At 46.3% G+C, this 20,739-nt stretch overlaps 1 protein-coding gene across 1 annotated transcript in view; it reads left to right on the forward strand.

Moving 5' to 3' along the window:
* The first annotated feature begins 1,852 nt into the window (after nucleotides 1-1,852).
* MIB1 (MIB E3 ubiquitin protein ligase 1) overlaps nucleotides 1,853-20,739 on the forward strand; it is a 125,266-nt gene continuing 106,379 nt past the window's right edge. The window contains exons 1-2 of the mRNA XM_040984790.1: nucleotides 1,853-2,013; nucleotides 2,071-2,317. Coding sequence (XP_040840724.1) covers nucleotides 2,089-2,317 — 229 coding nt within the window. The 5' untranslated portion in view covers nucleotides 1,853-2,013; nucleotides 2,071-2,088. The remainder of the gene's footprint in view (nucleotides 2,014-2,070; nucleotides 2,318-20,739) is intronic.

Below are 20,739 nucleotides of genomic sequence, written 5' to 3' on the forward strand. Positions count from 1 at the left end.
GGCTGATGTGTCAGCGGGTGTCTGACTGCTGAAGAAAAGTGGCCCAGTTGCAGCAGCCAGGCAAGAAGGAGCTCCCACCTACTCAGCCTCTTGAATCTCCTCATGTCTTTCACTGATTGGATCAGGCACATCCACGTGGCGCTGGGCCACCTGCCTCACTCAGTCTATGGATTCAAATGTTGATCTCAGGCAAACATATCCATCCCTACAGACACACCCAGGGCAATGCTGGACCAACTCTCTGAGCACCTTTGGCCCAGCTGAGAAACAAAATTAACCTTCACACTACAACAAAATACCAAGGGCTGGGAATGAAGTCCTTCTGGAAAAAAAGCTTTAGTTGACTCATCAGCTTTGAAACTGGCCAATTAAGCAACTTGAGAAGGGAAAAGGGCTTATGGGCTAGGTACTGGACTGAGGGACATGGACTATGAGAAACAACCAGAGTGTCCACTGAGCTTGGGACCGTGCCCCCTGCCCGCCCCATAAGAGACAGGAGAAGCTCCTGGGTCCTGGATTCAGGCAATCCGGTCCGGCTCTGTCTGTTGTGGATATTTGGGAGCAAGCCAGCACATGGAGGATCTCTCTCTGGTAAATCTCTCAAATAAATAAATGAATAAATGTTTTAAATCCTTCACGCCAGGACGTCATTTAAGGAAAAGCAACTTTTGGCTACTAAGAGAGCTGTTCAGCTAGGACAACATGTTCCAATGTTGCATATTTCCCTTTGAGGGGATGGCGTGTCTCGGGGACCAACAGGCAAGTGTGGCGTCTTCCCACCACGATCTTGTACAAACGGAAGCTATGCCTTTCACAAGGCTTCACGACAAGCAGCACCTTCAGCTCACTGGAAAGCCCTATCACTCATTAACCACTCTGGTTTGAAATGCTATGAAGATAAACAACTGGGAAAGACAGGCTGTCCTTAACCTGAGCTAGAATCTGTTCTATGCCGCCCCCGATAAAACCTGAAAGAAAACCACAGGGACCCCGAAATTCAGACTTTAGTACACTTAGGAGCAGCAGAAGCACAGGACAGGCAGACCTCACTGGGGCTGCGGCGCCCAGCAGCCCGGCTCTTAACCCACATCCTCACTTCCTCCAGCCCCACCTGCAGGCAAGCCCCGCCCCCTGTCCCCTCAGCCAATGGCGCGCTCCTCGGCGAGGAGAGGCCCGCCCCCCGGGCCCATCCCCTCGGCGCCCCAGGCGGGGGTGAGGCTCCCCCCCCGCCGCCCGCCCGGGACGCGCACGCGCACTGTGCCTGGGCCCCGGGAGGACGGCGAGGGCCCGGTTTTCCGCTCCTTTCTGTGCCCGCTCGCTCGACCCTCGGAAACCCTTCCCCCTCCCCGTGACTGAGCATCCCCCCGCCCCGCGGGCGCTCCGGGCAGGTGCCGCTCCGGCCTGGGCTGCGGCGGGACCCGGATGTGGAGCCGCTCTCGGCCGGCGGGGCCTCTGTGGCGGGGCGGAGCGCGGCGGCGTGCGCGGGGGCAGCGAGCAGGAGGCCCCTGGGCCCGGGCGCTGGCCGGACGCCGGGAGGTGCCACCGCGGCCCGCGGGGGAGGCGTCGGCGCCGGCATTGGGGCGGCCACCTCGGGGCGAAGGGCCCGGGGAGAACCGAGGCCGGCCGTCCGGCTTGCTCCCCGCGGTCCTCGGCGTTCCCCCCGGGCCAGCCTCCCCCGGCCCTCTGCGCTCCCGGCCGGGGGAGAGCGAGGTTTGCTGGCGGCCGTCGCTGTAGCCCTGCCGGGGAGCCCGGAGGAAGCGAGAGAGCCCCCGGGCCCGGCCCGCTGCTGTCCGGCCCCTCGCCGCCGCCGCCTCGGAGCCGCCGCGGGCCGGCCTGCAGTGCGAGCGGGGGGCGCGGCGGCGGCGGCTGGGGAGCGGCTGTGGGCTCGGCGCGGAGCGCGCGGGCGTCCCCGTGAGTTCCTCCCACGTCGCCCGGGGCTCGCTGCCGCCCCCGCCGGCGCCGAGAGTCCGGCCTGGGCCCGGCTCCTTTCCGGGCCCCCCGGCGGCGGCGGCAGCGGCGGCAGCGGCGGCAGCGGCGGCAGCGGCGGCAGCGGCGGCAGCGGCGGCAGAGCCCACCGCCCGGGCCCCGATGAGTAACTCCCGGAACAACCGGGTGATGGTGGAAGGCGTCGGGGCCCGGGTAGTGCGTGGGCCGGACTGGAAGTGGGGGAAGCAGGACGGCGGCGAGGGCCATGTGGGCACCGTGCGGAGCTTCGAGAGCCCCGAGGAAGTGGTGGTGGTGTGGGACAACGGCACGGCCGCCAACTACCGCTGCTCCGGGGCCTACGACCTGCGCATCCTGGACAGCGCGCCCACCGGTAAGCCGCGGCCACCTGGCCTGGGCCTGTGGCGCCGGGGAGCAGGGGGCGGCCGGGCAGGCCGGGGGTTCAGTGCAGACAAACAAAAAGTTATCGAGAAAGGCCTCCTCCCGTCCCCTGTCCCCAAGGGAGGTGACCGGAATGCTTTCAAGCCGGGGAGACACAAAGCGCCGGGAGGACTAGCGATGCAGTCCCTCCCCCTCTCTAGGGATGGGGTCTAAGAAACCATTGGAATCAATCAGCCAGCAAGTGATAACTGAAGGGCCGTTGGCCTTGCCATATGGTGCTTAGCTGCTCAGGGGGCCCAGGTACTCAGGTCTGTGGAGGTTTTTGTGTTTGTGCTGCTCCTGAGACAGACTGACTTGAGCTCAGTGAGTGAGTGGTGCTTAGCCTGTGCAATGATTTTAGCCCGAAGTCCTTTAATTGTATATATTTAGTATCTGTAGAGGAAAGAGGTCTGAGCTCTTGAGCCATTTCCCTGTGTTCCTTTTTCCAAGTGGAAGACAAGCATAGAGCCCGCCTGATAGATCTTTGGGTTAAGTTTTTAATGTGATCCTGTCAAAATGCTGTCCATTGCACCGGGAGTGAGTCCATGGCTCATGGTGACTAGGGGATCTGTTATTAACATTTCCTCGAGAATTGTTTTTTTAACCGTGCTAAAGACTGTGTTACCAGAAATGCCCGGTGGGTTCTTTCCTCAGCTTAGTATAGAAATAAAAAGCCGGGAATGTTTTACAGACAGAAAAGTTTATTTTCGAAGGGACCAGGTGAGCAGGGAAGGGAAAAGGAAGGGAAGCACCCCAGGAAAGAAAACCGGGAGGTGAAGTGCCCCTCCATACGGGAGGGGGAGAGAGACACCGAAGGTTTGAGGAAGGGTCTTGGTGTTTTAAGGCTTCCCTGACCGGCCCTCCCCCCCCTTGTTGGGTGTGAACTACAGGTAAGGTGTTCCCCATTGGTGGTCTCTTAATTAGTTAGAAAATGGGTGAGCAATGCTGGTGTCGGCCACCTGAAAGTGTGGCCAGGACTTCAGCAGGCCTGGATGGGCTCAATTGATTTAAAATTTTTTATATGTAGGCCAAGACCCAGCGATGACATATCTGGTGGCTCATTCCCTAAATCTTGGCAACAGAGCCAGCCCAGCTCAGTGCACCTCGGGTCTCCTCTGTGGGTGGCAGGGATACCAATGGCCTGAGCCATCACAGCATACCTTTCAGGGTGCACATTGGCGGGCTGCTGGAACCTGGAGTAGGGTGGGGTGTTACTCAAACCCATACCCTGCGCATCCCAGGGAGTGTTTGACTGCTAGGCCAAGTGTTTGCACCTGTAATTTGTCCACTTTGGTCAGATTTATCTTTGAACCTGTATTTCATGGAAAGCAGTTCAAATTTAAATTGGATACTTTTCAGTATTTCTGAGTGAGCTACTTCGGAAAGCTGTTTGTTTATTTAAGATTCATTTATTTTTATTGGAAAGGCAGATATACAGAGAAAAGGAAATACAGAGAGGAACTTCAGTCTGCTGGTTCATTCCCCAAGAGGCTGCAATAGTTGGAGCTAAGGAGCCAGGAGCTTCTTCTGGGCTCTTATGTAGGAGCAGGGTCCTAAGGCTTTCGCCCATCCTCTGCTTCTCCCCAGGCCCCAAGCAGAAAGCAGGAAGGGAGTGGAGTTGCCAGGACATTAACTGGCATATGGAATTCTGGATCCTGCAAGGAAGGATATAGCTACTAGGCTATTGCACAGTCCTTTTTTTTTTATGTTTTCTTTCTGTATTTGAAAAGTAGAGTGACACATGTTAGAAAATCAGTTTTTAATTTCTGTTCAAATAGCTTCTATAGCTCTGGCTGGGCCTTGCTGAGCTGGGAGCTAGGAAACCCACCTGTTTCTTCATGTGGAATGTAGATGCATAACTCTAGGCTTGAGGCCTGCCCTGCTGCCTCGCCAGGTGTGTTAGCAGGAAACTTGATTGGAATCCTGCAGTTGGGATTTGAACCTGCCTTCCTATATGAGCTACAGGTGTCCCAAGTGGGAGTTAACCCAGTGTGCCCTAACAACCGGCCCCAGTCATTGTGCCTGAGTTTGACAAAGCCTTGAGTTTGACAGAGTTTGAAATGAGCTGTTACTGTTAGTATCAAAAAAGGGAAACCGGCAGACGCCAACTCCATTTTTGAGCTGATAATTAATAAAGTTGTGCGTATTATCTAGCTTTTTTATCATCAGGATGTGTGTGTGTGTGAGCAAAAGAAGATAAAGATTGAACAAGTGGCAGCCGTTGTTACCAGTTTCTTGTGTGTTCTTAGAATGTTGTGTGCATTGCATAGATACTGAACATACTGAAACACGTGCACTGAAAATATGAACATATCCCCTTTTTAAGTATGAATGCTGATAAGCCATATTTACTTGCACTTTTGTTTCGTTTAATGATTGTTCCATAGTAGCACATACTAACTAGATCTGCCTTATTTTTGCCTTGTTTATAAAGTTTTCCAGAGACTAGATGCAATAATTCATTTAGCCAATACTTTATTGATGGGTGTTTATACTGTTTCAGGTGTTTTTATTGAGAAAGATGGCAGTGAATAAATTCTTGTACATACATCCTTGTGTACATGTACTAAGCACTTCTGAAGTAGAATTGTTGTATAAAAAAAAGCATGGATGTATTTAGTCTTTTTGATAGATGTTGTTTCATTGCCTTAACATTTTACCCATTTACATTGCTTGCAACAGTGTATAAGGTGTATGCCAATTTCTGCACACTGTTTAAAGAAGTTTATGATGTTTGCCTGCACCGAGATCTGACCAGCACTTAGTAATTTGTGAGAATTCTTGGGATCAGTAATTGTAGGGTTATGGGAGAATTTAAATACCTTTCTAAGGTCATGGTAAAGTGAAATGGACCCTGTGCTGCAGTGTTTTTTTTTTTAGGGGGTTATTAGTGTCAGTCTATGTTGTGGTATAAAGTATATGTGTCCTTAATATAAAGACAGATGTTTCTAGGCGTAGCTGTTTGGCTCTATTATGTTAACTCTTGTGTGACAGTTCGTATTGTTCGCTGGTTCTTGCAGTGAACTTTTTCTTTTAAGTTATTTATTGGAAAGGCAGAGCTCAAGCCAGCGAGCAGAGAGCCTGAGAGAGAGCACTTGGATGGGCTGGTTCACTCCCCGTATTCCTGTGGCAGTTAGGACTGGGCGGCTGAAGCCAGGCGCCTAGGACTCCACATGGGTGCTGAGTGTGTGTGGCATGGACTCAAATACTTGGTCGATCTTCCCAGGCCAGGCTGACAGCCGTTTTTGGGGATGAAAGTCTGTCTAGTTCTTAATGATGTGAATTGCAGCTTGGATCGAGGATCTCAATTGCCTACTAGACCTAGAACCCTGTTATCGGGGGTCCTCCCGTCCCGCGGAAGAAATCACCCGACACTTGAGAGAGTCTCCAAGGCGCTTTTATTCTGCTCCTCCGTCCCGTCGTAACCGTTGTCCGTTGACCGTTATCACCGTTATATCCGTTACGCTCCAGCCCCTCCCCCGCCAAGCCCCCCGCTTAACTGTCAAACTTGACCAATCAACTTAAAGAGAACCAAGGCACACCAATCAGGGCAAAGGGCCAATCACAGGGCAGGAAATGGTCAGTGCCCCCAACAGCTCCCCCTTCTTGTTTTATTAAGCAAGGGACCGTGCCTGTCTTAGGTGTTCCGAGTTCAGGCTCCCCTTACCCATCATGGGCTAACCACGTGGCTAGGAACGTGGCACCTGTCTTAGGTTGGTGAAGCCATATCGGATACTTACCCGTCTCTGGCTACCGGTCCAGCATGCCTAGCCAGACTTTTAGGGATTATCTGCTGTGAAGGGCAAGCACAGCTTGCACTAGCAGCTGCTGTTACTGCTGCTGACGCTGTGCTCAAGGATGAAGCATCCACAGACCCCAAAGAATGATATAAGGCCCATGGCTACTATACCAGCCCATTGGTGTGCAAAGGAAAGATCCTTTAGTATGCAATTTGTCCATTGCTTTACTGTGGCAATCTCTACTTTTGTCGTATGGACCAGCTTCCACTAGGGGATAGCGTAGCGGATAATTCTCTGGACAAATTCAGTGCTCGGGAACCATTGGTGACAATAGAGGGAGTGACACACATTCCAGGTAGACTAAGCACACAGGAGGTCCCCATATGATGGAAATAAGTTGTGGAATGCGTACCAGCACCACAGTGCCAGAGCCATTCCAACACTGGTTAAGGGCTCACTTAACTACAGAGCAATTAACAATAAACATAAATGGAGCTTGTACACATACATAAATAGCATTATAGATAACATAACAACTGCAATTAACTTTAACATTTTCTTCCCATATTCTAGAACTACTACTACTATAATTACAATTTCTTATCACTACCTTATCAATAAATGCAAAAGCTGATATATCTGAACACCCACCCCTATTAGTGCAAAGTACCCAGACATTCCAAGACTGAGCAGAAACAGATTGAACAGGGTTACCATATATATAGTTATACCCCACAAAGGCACAATTTGAACAGGTAGGAAATAAATTGGTCACAGCAAGATCAGGTGCTACTCTTCTAGGAGTCACAGTACTTTGACAGCAGTCCATTCTGGGGGCCATTTCCAAGGCCCTAGACAGCGAGTCAATATTTGCTGCACACCTTTTATGGTGCAGTTTTAGCTGGAGATTCTGGTTGTCTCCTCTCGGTATCTGAATGAACATCAGGCTGGTCAGCATCCACCACGTCCACAGGTTCATCTTGCTCCGGCTTTCTTATCACTCGCGTCAAACGTTCTGGCACCCACACCGGTCCATCAGAATCCTGTGGAAAAACACAAACCGCTCCTCGCGTCCGTCGTAAGACAGGATGCGGGCCCATCCATTGTTTTGTTAAAACATCCTTCCACATCACCCAATCTTTGCAGGGGCCTGCGCCAACAGTGTGGCGTTCGGCAGCAGAATGGCCATCCAAATCCAGAATCAAAAAGTTAAAAATATAAGTAACTAAAGCCAATTGATGTTTAGGACTTTTGGGATATAGGGTGGCTCCTACTCCCCCTTTTTGTTTTATTAATAATGCTTTGAGAGTTGCATGGGCACGCTCTACCACAGCCTGGCCTGTGGGATTATATGGGATGCCAGTAGAGTGTTTAATTGCAAATTCAGAACAAAATTTATCAAATGCTTTGGCTGCATAGGCAGGTCCATTATCAGTCTTATAACACTGGGGGACTCCCCAGGCTGCAAAAGCCTGAAGGCAGTGAGATATAACATCTTGAACCTTTTCCCCTGTATGAGCTGAGGCATAAAGAACCCCAGAGCAGGTATCAATAGAGACATGAACAAAAGAAAGGCGACCAAAACTGGGAACATGGGTAACATCCATCTGCCATATATGATTAGGCATAAGACCACGGGGATTAACCCCAAAGCAAGGCTGGGATAAAAATGGGACACAATTTTGGCATTGTCTAATAATACAAAAATATGGTCGGATCCAATTAGTATACCCCAATACCTGTTGGAAATCATTAAGAGTCTTTAAACCATCTATTCTGATTTTTTTTTTTTTTTTTTTTTGCGTTTCCATAAGACTTTCTCACCTTCCTGTATACGTCCTCTGAATTTATCAGTGCCATCTGTCAGGCAAGACTTAATCAATGTCCAGAACCTGACCATTCCTGGAGAGAGGGGCTCCTGCCGTTCTGCCCTAGCTAAGTCTCTGCCTAAGTGCTCCCATTGTGGCAGGATCAAAAGGCCCTCCTCCAGAAACCATACGGTCATCCTTTGCACCGTTTGCAAAAACAACAGTACCATCAGCAGTTTCTGTAATAAAGGCTGTATGTGCGCTGAAAAAGTTAAATTGGCCATATTTTTAACATCTCTGATCGCCACTAACCTGCAAACTTGACCGATTGTCAAATGGCGAAATTGATCATTAACCGCGAACTTGAATGGGCGCTAGATCGCAATCCTGAATGGCGGTAAACTGCGATCGTGAATGGCGGTAAACCGCGATCGTGAATGGCGGTAAACTGCGATCGTGAATGGCGGTAAACCACGATCGTGAATGGCGGCAAACCACGATCGTGAATGGCGGTAAACCGCGATGGTGAATGGCGGCAAACCGCGATCCTGAATGGCGGCAAACCCAGCTTTAATGGTCGCTACCCGCAAACTGGACTAACTCGACTCGTCGCTACCCGCGAACTTGACTAACTCGACTCGTCGCTACCCGCGAACTTGACTAACTCGACTCGTCGCTACCCTGCGAACTTGGCTCGTCGCTAATCCGCGAACTTGACGTGCACGTCCCCGCTGCTATCAGCGGCTCCCTGAGGTAACCTGAAACCTCAGCTTAAATGGGCCCCCCGCTGCTGCGGCTTCCTGAGCAAAAAGCTCAGTTGTAAACTAATTCCCCGCTCTAAGCGGCTCCCTGAGCGATCTGCTCAGCTTACCTTCCTGGCGTTCACCAGCTGACTTCTATCGATTCACAGCGCCAGTTATCTTCTTTCTATCCGAGTCACAGCACCAGGTATATTCTATCCGAGTCACGGTACCAGATATCGGGGGTCCTCCCGTCCCGCGGAAGAAATCACCCGACACTTGAGAGAGTCTCCAAGGCGCTTTTATTCTGCTCCTCCGTCCCGTCGTAACCGTTGTCCGTTGACCGTTATCACCGTTATATCCGTTACGCTCCAGCCCCTCCCCCGCCAAGCCCCCCGCTTAACTGTCAAACTTGACCAATCAACTTAAAGAGAACCAAGGCACACCAATCAGGGCAAAGGGCCAATCACAGGGCAGGAAATGGTCAGTGCCCCCAACACCCTGTGTCAGTACTTCTCAGACTTTGATAGGCAGACGGGTTACCCACGGAGCTTCTTAACCTTCCACTCTACCCTAACTACTCCTCCCACCCTGGCACTTTTTTAGCAATTATTTGTTTGAAAGGCAGAGTTACAGAGACCAAGAAGGAAGGAATGTGGGGATCTTTTAAAATGTATATTTGATTCAGTGTGTCTGGGATTCTGTAGGAGTCCTAGTAAGTAGCCAGGTGATGGAGATGTTACTGGCTTGTGGACATACTTTGAATAGCACGACAATAATGACTATAGCTTGAGGTGTCTAGGCTCTGTTTTCTTTCTTCTCTTGGATTGAGGATCTCAGTTGCCTACTAGACCTAGAACCCTGTGTCAGTACTTCTCAGACTTGGTAGATTCCAAGCCTTGAAGGTCTGTTTGTAATTAATGACTCCAAAATTAATCTGGCGTTCTTAGTTTTCAAATAGAAGAGTGTCTGAGTGAAATCAGGGAACATGTAACAGCTTTCTGATGTATACATACATGTACACACACTTTGTAATCCATCAGATGGTTCACCCCCCAGGTGCCACAACAGCCAGAGCTGAGCCAATCTGAAGCCAGGAGCCTCCATGTGGGTGCTGGGTCACAAGGCCTGGGGTATCCTCTTCTGCTTCCCCAGGCCACAAGCAGGAGCTGGAAGGGAAATGAAGCAGCCAGGACATGAACAGGTGCCCACGTGGGATCCTGGCAGGTGGAAGGCGAGGATTTAGCCAGTAGGCCATTGCGTCAGGCCTGAAAGGTGTGTTTCACACTTGTATCCCAATGCTGTAGGAGAGCCATGGCTGTGAATGCAGATTTTCTGGATCAGATGTCTTTCAGAGAGTTTTGGACTGCTAAAACAGAGCAGAGAAACTGAGGCTCAGAGAGATACAGACATCTGAGCGCAGAGCTGGCAGATGGCAGCTTGTGTCACTCTGTATACATTCGTAGTACAACCGGTTCAGAAATGATCACTGTGTGGAACATTTTATGTGTGGGCGGATATACAGAGAGGAAAGACAGAGAGGAAGATCTTCCGTCCGATGATTCACTCCCCAAGTGAGCGCAACGGCCGATGCTATGCCGATCCAAAGCCAGGAGCCTCTTCTGGGTCTCCCGCGTGGGTGCAGGGTCCCAAAGCTTTGGGCCGTCCTCGACTGCTTTCCCGGGCCACAGGCAGGGAGCTGAATGGGAAGCGGGGCTACCGGGATAGAACCAGCGCCCATATGGGATCCCGGGTGTGCAAGGCGAGAACTTTAACCACTGTGCCACCGTGCCGGGCCCAAATTTCAAAAAATCAATTTAGAAATTAAATTTTGTGGTGCTTCTGTTGTAAATGAATAGATACCTTTAAAAATCAGTTATTTTCCTTAAAAATCAGTTATTTTAGCTTGGTCAGCTGTTTTAAATGTGTTTTTGTAGTAATCTTCATATTCATTTAAAAAGATTTGGAAATAAATGAAAAAAAAAGACTGCTTATGTTTCTGTTGTCCAGGGACAACTATTGCAGTATATATATATTTTTCACTTTGTTTGCAAATGCATTCTTTGCAGAGCTGGGGTTTTACTGAATTTTTAACACATTTTCCCTCCACAAATGTTGTAAATGGTGATCATTTCTGAACCATTGCACTATAACAACATTTTATAGAAATTATCGGGAAAATTAGTTACAAGTCTTGTTTACATTATTTTCCTTCTCACATTCGGGTTCAACAGCGGGTTTACTCCCCAGATCGTGTGGCTAAACTGGTCCAAAGTCAGCAGTCAAGAACTTCCTTTGGGTCTCCCACATGGACACAGGACCCAAGGACTCAGGCCATCCTCTACTGCTTTCCTAGGCCACAAGCAAGACCTGGATGGGAAATAGAGCAGCTGGGACATGGACCCGGTGTGGTGTGTGCAAGAAGAGGACTCAGCCACTTGGCTGTTGTGCCAGGTCCTACTTTTTTATTTTTGAACAATGAGGTTTTAAAAAGGTTTTGTTAATTTGAAAGGCAGAATAAGTTTTAAATAAATTCATATGTCTGTCTATAGAAAGGGAGAACAAGCTGTTCGTCTGTTCATCTGTTGGCTCACTTCCTGAATGCCATGGGAGCCACGAGCCAGGGACGCTGTCCTGGTTTCCCATGTGCACGCAGGGTCCCGAGTGTAAGAGCCATCATCTGCTGCCTCCCAAGGTTCACGTTAGCAGGGAGCTGGCTGTGAAGTGTAGGTGGGATTTCAGTCCTGGCACTTGGTAAGGTATGCAGGTGTTCTAAGCTGTGACTCAAAGTGATGCAGTACAGTGCCTTCCCCTACTCTACGTTTTTTTTTAAAGGAGAATTTTATTTATTTGAGGGAGAGAGAAAGACAGGTTGATTGAGAGAGCTTGTGTGTCTACTAGCACCTGCCTCGTATTCCTGCGAAATAAAGGGACTGCTGAGAATGAACTGATGTCAGGAATTCACTCCAGATGTCCTGTGTGAATGGCTGGAGTCCAGTTACTGGAGCCAGGGAGTGCGTCCCAGGAACTGTGTTTCACAGAAAACTAGAATCAGGAGTTAGCATGAAGTACAAGGAGCTCTCATATGGAATGTGGGCATCTTAATGAGTTCCTGAACTGGTAGGTAAATGCCTGCCTAGCTTACACTCTTTTTTTTTTTTTTTTAAGATTTTTTATTTATTTTTATTGGAAAGGCAGATAGATATACAGAGAGGAAGGTCTGATGGTTCACTCCCCAAGTGACTGCAACAGTCGGAGCTGAGCCAGTCTGAAGTCAGGAGCCAGGAGCCTCCTTTTGGTCTCCCATGGGGGTGCAGGGTCCCAAAGCTTTGGGCCATCCTTGACTGCATTCTCAGGCCATAGGCAGGGAGCTGGATGGGAAGTGGCGCTGCCAGGTTTAGAACTGACGCCCATATGGAATCCCAGTGCATTCAAGGTGAGGACTTTAACTGCTACACCGTCGTGCTGGGTGCTCTCTGTTTTTAAAGATTTCTTTATTTTTATTGGAATGGCAGATTTTACAGAGAGAAGGAGAGACAGATCTTCCATCCACTGGTTCACTCCCCAAGTGGCTGCAGTGGTTCAAGCTGAGCTGATCTGAATCCAGGAGCCAGAATGTTCCTCCAGGTCTCTTATGTGAGTGCAGGGTCCCCAGGCTTTGGACCATCTTTGCTTCCTCAGGCCACAAGCAGGGGAGCTGGATGGGAAGTGGAGCAGCCAAGACATGAACCTGCACCCCTATGGGATTCTGGCACATGTAAGGCGAAGACTTAAGCCATTAGGCTACTGTTTTGGGCCACAGGTTACATTCTTGAAGCCATGCTTTGCTTATGGAAAAGAATTTAGCTTTGTCCTATTTATTCGGTTGTTGGATGATACTTTAAGTTACTGGAATCTCGCCTCATTTACAAAAACTTCCTTTCACTCATGAAGAAAAATGGCCCCTGAATGGCATATGTCTGGTCAGGAGCAATATAGTTTATAGAATTTGGAATCTATGGTTAATAGAGGGCTGAGTGCACTTTTTCTTTCTCTCATTTATTAAACTATCAATGGAGATTTATTTGGTAATTTTCTCTTTTGTGATGCTAACAATTTCTTACAAACAAGATGGAAGGTATTTCACTTTTGTATTTTGAACAAATGAATCAAGTCCAGTAAATTTAAAATTACCTGGAAGTTGTCATAGTTAATGATGTGGATATTAAGTGCAGTGAAGATGCTTGTCGTTTGCAGCATTCAGAGCTAAACAGTGATGGGAGATCTCCAAACGTTAGTTTTTCACATTGCTCACTATGGTGTCTTTGGGACAATTTTTCTCATTTTCTCCTCATTTAGTATAAAACATCACTTTTTTCCTGGAAGGCACAGTTATCTTAGTATAATTTAAAAAATAATTTATAATTCTAAGGAATATGCTACTAACTGACTTTTCAGGTCAGAAATGTGTATTTTTAAAGCCCTGTTTTTCTTTAAAGAATTTAAATCATTTGAAAAGGTATGTATTTATTTGAGTCTGAGCTTCCAACATGCTTGTGGTGGCTCAGTCCAGGTTTCCCTGTGGGTGGCAAGGAGGGTCACTGGTAGCCTCCCCCAGTGCATGGCCAGCCCGCTAGCAGGAAGCTAGAGTCAGGAGGGGAGCAGAGGCACTGTGACTCGGGGTGTAGGCCCCTTACCACCAGGTAAATATGCTGCCTAGATTTATCTTCTAGATGATACATTTGTGATCAAACCACCAAGCAAACAAGAAAGCACAAAAAAACCTGATCAATCCAATGCCTAGTCTGATAATTTGTTTCTTTTGTTTGTGGTGTGTGTGGCTTGCTGTGTGTGAATCAGCTTGTGTCTGCTGAATTGCTACCCAATGGCTGCAATGATTATAGCTGGGCTGGTCTAAAACTAGGAGCCAGGAGCTGCTTCTGTGACTCTCACATGGATGAAATTCAAGGACTTGGGCCATCCTCTGCCACTTTCCCAGGCAGTTAGCAAGGAGCTGAATCTAGTAGCCAGTACTTGAGCTGGTGTACAACTTGAACAGCTGGAGGATTAGCATGGTGCAGGACCATGCCAGCCCCTAATTTGTAACTTTATGTATGTTACCCTGCTGAGCCTCAGTTTCTTCATTTGCAGAAACAGTAGTAACAACTATTTGGTTTTTGAGAAGGTTAAATAAAAGAATGCAGTAATAATGAATAATGGCTAGTATTTTTTTCGTTGATCTTGTTCACTAATTTAGTGTTTCTTAAGAATGAGGAATGTGGAATAAACTAGCTAGCTGGCGAGTTTCAAAGACCTTGCCTGCAGTAGGATTTTTGTTATTGAGATCATCTCTAAACTAGTTAGGTAGTCTGATGATTCAGGAAGAACAGATAACTGTAGTTGGTTAACCCTCCTTAATGTCTGTAATAACTTTTGTTACATTTGATTCTGGGTTAAGATTGAGTGAATCTATAAATCAGAAATAGAATTTCCTGGTTGGTTGAATAACATTGGCAATTACACCAGTATCATTTTATTTGAATAAAGAGTAATGATTTATAAATTCTTAATGTTAGGTGAAGTCTGTATATAGGGTTGAAATTTAGAGGATTGGCTAGGTGTTATGCTTGTCTTCTCAGATGTTCATTTGCATTAAAAAAACCTGATACTTAATCTAGATTTGCTGCTTATTAATAAGAAGTAACCAGAGTAGAAAATATAGCAAGTACCTACAAACTCATGTAGAAGCAAAGCATTACTACTTTTGTTTGCATTACTATTACATTTGAACACCCTGTGTGCTTTGTAAAAAAGGTTTCTGTGCTTATTTGAAAGTCAAAGTTAGGGGTAGAGAGGCAGAGAGACTTCTACCCTTTGGGTTCACTCCTCTGATGACCACAATGGCCAGGGCTGGGCCCTGTTGAAGCCAGGAGTCAGGAACTTCCTCTGGGTCTCCATATGGGTTCACAGATCCAAGCTTCTTCTTTCCTAGGCGCACTAACAGGAAACTGTTTAGGAAGTGTAGCAGCAGAGACTGGAACTTGTGCTCATGTGAGGTGTTGGTTTAACCCATTGCAACAGAATACCAGTCCTCCTCTGTGTATTTCTGTTAAGACATCTCTCAGAAAGAAATTTTGATCATTCCTGTGGATTTTTTTTCTATGTCTGAAGCAACATTGAGTAGCTTATTTATAATACTTTTTATTATATAATTAAAAAAAAAGTCTTGGGCCAAGCATGATGGCTTGAGTGACTAAATCCTGCCCTTGCAAGTGCTAGAATCACAGATGGGTGCTGGTTTGTGTCCTGGCTGCTTCACTTCCTACCCAGCTACCTGCCTTGGGAGATGTCATTAAAATAGAGCAGATGGCCCTTTGAATATTAGAGAGGGTCAAAAGCTGTCAGATGGTTCGTTTAATGGTGGGAGTTATCTTGCTAAAGCTTAGTAAAATAAAAGAATATTAATTCTCTAGGGCAGCATGATATTCAATAGGGGAAAATAGTAATGGGCTTATTTAGGGAATTACATTTTATGAAATGGAAGATTTAAGGAATAACTATTGCTAGGGCTAATGGTTTTCAATGAGAATAAATTAGTGGATATAGAATGGGAAACAAAATGCTGCTACAGAAGAGGCTAGTAAAATGCCCGCCTTCTGCCCACAGTGCCTGTTCTCTAGTTTTACGTTTTAAGAGAACTTTTGTTTTAAAGTCAATTAATCACATTTTATTAAGATCCTTCATGCCTCTTTTGATAGTGGAGTGATTGTTTGGTTTACTTCTTCAGTGTTAGGATTGTGTCACAGATGTTTGGTAGCTGTGCTGGTATTGGAGCTGTGGGAGCTGGGAAAGGATTTGGATGTGCTTTTGTGTGCATTAATGGCTTTCCTGAAACAGTCGTTAAAACCATGAATTATGGAAGGATTTTTTTTTTAAAACCAGTTGTCATTGTATGCTTAAATGAGTGCTTTCAAAGAAAGCCTGTGTATACATTTTGATGTTGTGAATGTGCTATATTTAGTGAAAAGTGAACTTAGATATGAAAATATACACATAGAGCAGTGCTTGTAAACTGAGCTTGTTCTTTTTGCTTTTGAGGAGAAGGTTGGGATACATTGTTCTTAAGCCTTTGTTGACTCATTTGAAAAATCATCCAGGACAAACCTCTGGGTGTGATATGCATAATGATTTGTTAGGACTTTTTTTTTGTAATGAGAGACTGAAATTAGAGTCCTGTGGAACTTACGTGTATGTGGCCATTTATTTATTGTCACTTGTATTTGGTATTAATTATATTTTTGGTCATTTTTTTCTGACAAGATTGATGTAGTTTAGCCTCCAACTTCAAGCATGTCTATTTAGGTAAGACACATGCTTTCATAAGCATGATATATAACTCAGTGTAAGGATTTTAAAAAGTAAAATTTTGTAAGCAACACTTAAATACTGTTGCTAGTCCAATATCTGAAAGTAATTTGAAAGTGGATTGCTGTAAGTATTTGCTTTAGGGGCCTTCATGTTTTTGTCTTTAATTTTAAATGACAGATGTAACATTTCTGATATGTTGCATTTCCATTGAAAGACTCCTACTTACCCAGGTTCTTCCTGAAATTAGTAAACATTTGGGGTAGAACACTTGAAAAGTAATTATCATCAGCACATTTCAGAAGTTATCTTCCTGATGTTTCTATCCATGTATATTATTGAATCATGTGATTTATTTGTCCAAGTGTTACAGCATAGTTCCTTGAGAAATGCTTCATACTATCATAGTTTTACTGTATCAGTAACATTTTTCTACACTATGGTCTAATAACTGCATAGAATTTCCCTCTGTGGATTGACATATTTTCAACATAAGTAGCCTCATGTTTTCTTTTTCAAAGATTTATTCATTTTTTAATTAGAAAATCAAATATACAAAGAGGAGAAGAAACAGAAAGATCTTTTATCCGTTGGTTCACTCCCCAAGTGGCTGCAGTGGCCGGAACTGAGCCAGACTGAAGCCAGAGGCTAGGAGTTTCTCTGGTCTCCCACGTGGGTGCAGGATCCCAAGGCTTTGGGTCGTCCTTGACTGCTTCCTCAGGCCACAAGCAGGGAACTGGATGGGAAGTGGAGCTGCCAGGACACGAACTAATGCCCATATGGGATCCTGCTGTGTGCAAGGCAAGGACTTTAGCTACAAGGCTACTGTGCTGGGCCCAGCCTCATGTTTTCAACATAGGTTTGCTTAAATGTTTGTATTTACCTTTTACAAAGAATTGAGTATTTTGAAGACCAGAGTCAAAAGTCTTTGAAGGCATGAAAACATTTTGAAAGTGTTGTTTATAGAGGTAGTGTCAGTTTGTTGCTTTTCCTCAGTGGTACCTGACTGTTTCTTGACACTTGCACTGAGATAATATTCTTTGAAGATTTCCTTGTTTTTATTTGAAAGGTAGATTTACAGTGAGAAGGAGAGACAGAGATCTTCATCCACCGGATTGTATCGTTCCCTAAATGGTAGCAGCAACTGAATGTGAGCTTATCTGAATCCAGGAGCTAGGAGTTTCCTCTGGGTCTCACATGTGGGTGTAGGGTTCCTAGGACCTGGGCTATCCTCCATTGCGTTCGCAGGTCATAGGCAGGGTGCTTGGTTGGAAGTGGAGCAACCAGTACATGAACCAGTGTCCATATGGGATGCTGGTGCCGCAGGTGAATTATTAGTCTGATACATCATCATGTCAGCCCCTTAGATTAGATAGTATTATTAATCTGAGCCAGTTTGAGAGGATAGTGTTTGCTCTCTCCTAAAGGTCTGAAATTGCTGAGGCTGTGCCACACACAAGCCAGGAACCAAGAACTTATTCTGTGTTTCTCATGTGATTGAACCCAAGTACTTGTGCCATCACTTGCTACTTTGCAGATGTGTGTTAGCAGGAATTTGGAATTGAGAGTGGAACTGGCATTCAACCCTATGTACTCTGACATGTAATGATTGACCTAAAATTAATAGTATGTTTAAGGTAAATTTTAGCAGTTTAATAACAGAACAAAACGTGGATGTGTTTCCCTCACCTGTGTACTTCAGCTAATGTCTGTTTCAAATGGCATATGTGTGACTTCGAGGGTTGCTTCATATTTGGGAAGACTTTCCTAAAGACAATAAAAATGCTGTTAACACATGTTACTAGAATTTCTGTGGTTTTCTGCCTAACATATTTAGCTCTTTATTTTACTTTGAATTATTTTGGTACCTTGTATTGTGAGGGAACTATAACAAAGATCATAAAATCATTTCAGCTTGCTTTGTTCCAATGACTGTGATTGCAGAGCTCATGACCACAGGGCTTGGTGGAGTCAAACGATTTCAGTGCTCTTGACCTCTGTGGATCAGGACTAGGGGGATGGCACAGAGGGGGATCACCTGTGTCAACTCTGCGGTGTTGTGGCTTCTGAGTCACACAACCAGGGATCCTTTGGCAGCTCTGTGCTTTTGAGAAAGATTTCATTTGAGTGGAAAAGTTAGAGTGAAGCAGAAAGAGGTGGTCCAGGTCAAAGCCAGAAGCTTCATCTGGGTCTCACATACGGCTGTGGGGTACCAAGTTCTTGGGCCATCTTCTGCTGCTTTCCCAGGCCCATTAGCAGGGGAAGAGAGTGAAAGTGGAGCAGTCAACCTTTGAAATAAAAAAAAAAATATGTAGGTCTTAGGGGGGAAAAAGGTATTTAAAAGGCAGGATTTCAGGAAGAAGGTGACGGAGACCTTCTTTCAGCTGGTTCACTCTTGAAATGTTGCCAGGGGCCTAGGCTGGGCCATTGTGAAGCCAGGGGTCAGGAGTTCGTGCATATCTTTCACATGTTGAGCATAGGTCCAAGGTCCTAGTCCATCCTTTACTGCTCACTCATGCACATTAGCAGGGAGCAGGATTCCCAAAGGGCAAGTCGGGGATGCACTCAGTGTCCCGGTGGGATGCTGGCATTACAGAAGACGGCTGCTTGACCCATGGTGACACGGTGCTGGTCCCCAGAAATTCCTACTGTCTTTGAACCACTATCCACCCCCTCCCATTCCACCCCATCCTCATGCAGAAACTTGCTTGCTGTGTGTTTTGTGAGTGGCTCATTTAAGGGTTCTGCAAATATTCCTCCAATCAGTTGTGGGAAGTTTAAACCTTTATTGGGACAATGTCCAACTGGTCTTGTGGACAGTTTACGAATTTCATCAGTCTCTAGGAAGTGCATAGCCCTTCTCGTTGGACTTTGTTTTTCTCCTAGTTCTTCAGTTTGCTCTTGCTTTCTGCATTTACTTTGTTCAAGTCATCTTCTGCAGACTATTTCTTGTCAAACTACCCTTTTCCTCTCTCTCCATGAGTAATACAGCACACTGATTTTCTGTCTTCTGCGGCAGAGAGCTGCAATGACCTTTTGTCTCCTTGCTTGAGCATCCTCTTAAACTTTCTGTGTAGATTGTAAGAGGAAACTTGTTGTTGGGTGTTTCCCACTTCTTAGCAGGTGAAAGTAGCTATTCCTAGCTGTTTCTCTAATATGAGAACTGTATTAGTTGAGCCAGTATGTCATTTTGTTTCTCAACTTGCTGTCTTGCCAACAAGGTGTAAGTTGAACTTGACAGATTGACAAATTAAAATTCCTGAGAAATATCAATTTACAGAGATATGAAACAATTCAGTAAACCTTAAAAGGTGTGCTGAGCAAACAAAATAGATTTTCATGATTAGAAAAGAGACAGCCTTAGGTGAAACTCAGGGGCCTTAAAACATGCAAATAGTTCTATCCATTTGGTTACATGACCAAAAAATAATTCTAACTGCGTCCCGAGGATCTTAATCTCCAATCTGGTGTTCTTTGCTCTGAGTTACATTTCAGATTTCTTGATTGCTGGGTGAGTAAAGGGGATGGTGTTGGTGATGTTAGCTGTGGCTTCCCTACAGTACTTTGGGAGCAGGTGGATTGTCAGCAGCACACTGGGTGGCTCTGGCCTCTGTGCTGTCTTGGTGTTTGAGGCTGTGTGGCCAGCTGCATGGGGAGCGCATCAAAGGTGGCTGCTATCTTTGGGTGTGTTCTCCCTAGTCTCGGGTGTGTACTTGGTTTTGCCTTTAGCTGGGCCCTGGGTGCCTTCTACCCCCTGACCTCACACCAGATCTGGAATTTTGGAATCCTGCCTTCCATCCCAGTTGGGTTTCTGCAGGTTGCAGGTGGTAACTTTGGTCAGCCTTGAGGCCTGCAAGGTTGGGGTTGACCTTTGCAGTTCAGTAAGAGTCCTCAGTGTGACTGGTGAGGTGAATGTTCTGAGTCTGGTGCTGAGGAGTCCTGTGTTGTTGGTAGCTCCAGGAACGACGCCACTGGGCCACATATCTGCTGCCTGCACAGCTCCACTGAACTAGGGCATGGTCCTCCACCCCACCCATCTGAAGCACGCTAGCTCCTTGGCCTACTTACCCCACTTTCTAGCTCCAGGTGCAGCTCCCATCAAACCCCAAGCAACCCCCAAGTACGCTAAAGCTTCTGTAGAGTGTGAGCGAGCGTTGGTATGAAAATACAGGGACTGGCTTTCTGACACCCACACCCCGGTTCTACCTTGTGCCAGGGTTGAATCTCGGATCCCCACCAGGGTGCAACTTGCTGCTCTTGTGTGTTCTGGGAGGCAGCCGGGGATGGCTCGGGTGTCTGAACTCCTGCCACATTGGTGGAGCACAGGATGGAGTTCCTGGCTCCTGGCTCCTTTCTGTCCTGTGTGGGCTGTGGCGGGCTTTGGGAGAGTGAGCCCTTAGTAGATGCTAGCTGGTACTCTAACTGCTGTGTCATTGAAATAAGAAAACTTAATAAAAAAAAATAGTGAAATGAGTATTAAAACTGAAATTGTATGGTCCTGCAGTATCTTTCCAGGATAAAAATTCACATGAAGTAGTTACAGGATGTAAAATTGGTATGAATAAATCATAGAAGCTTACCTTACTGAACTTAATTAATTGTACACATTGCTTACTCTTGTGTTTCATTTCTATTTCATGTACTGCCAAAAGTTACTTTTGGAAGTATTTAGGCTTGACGACCATTATATAAAATTTGACTTTTGTTAACTGCTGTTTTTAAAAAAATAATCACTGATTTATT

Source organism: Ochotona curzoniae, unplaced genomic scaffold (genome assembly GCF_017591425.1).
Source record: "Ochotona curzoniae isolate NIBS_2020 unplaced genomic scaffold, NIBS_Ocur_1.0 contig_43, whole genome shotgun sequence".
NCBI lineage: Eukaryota > Metazoa > Chordata > Mammalia > Lagomorpha > Ochotonidae > Ochotona > Ochotona curzoniae.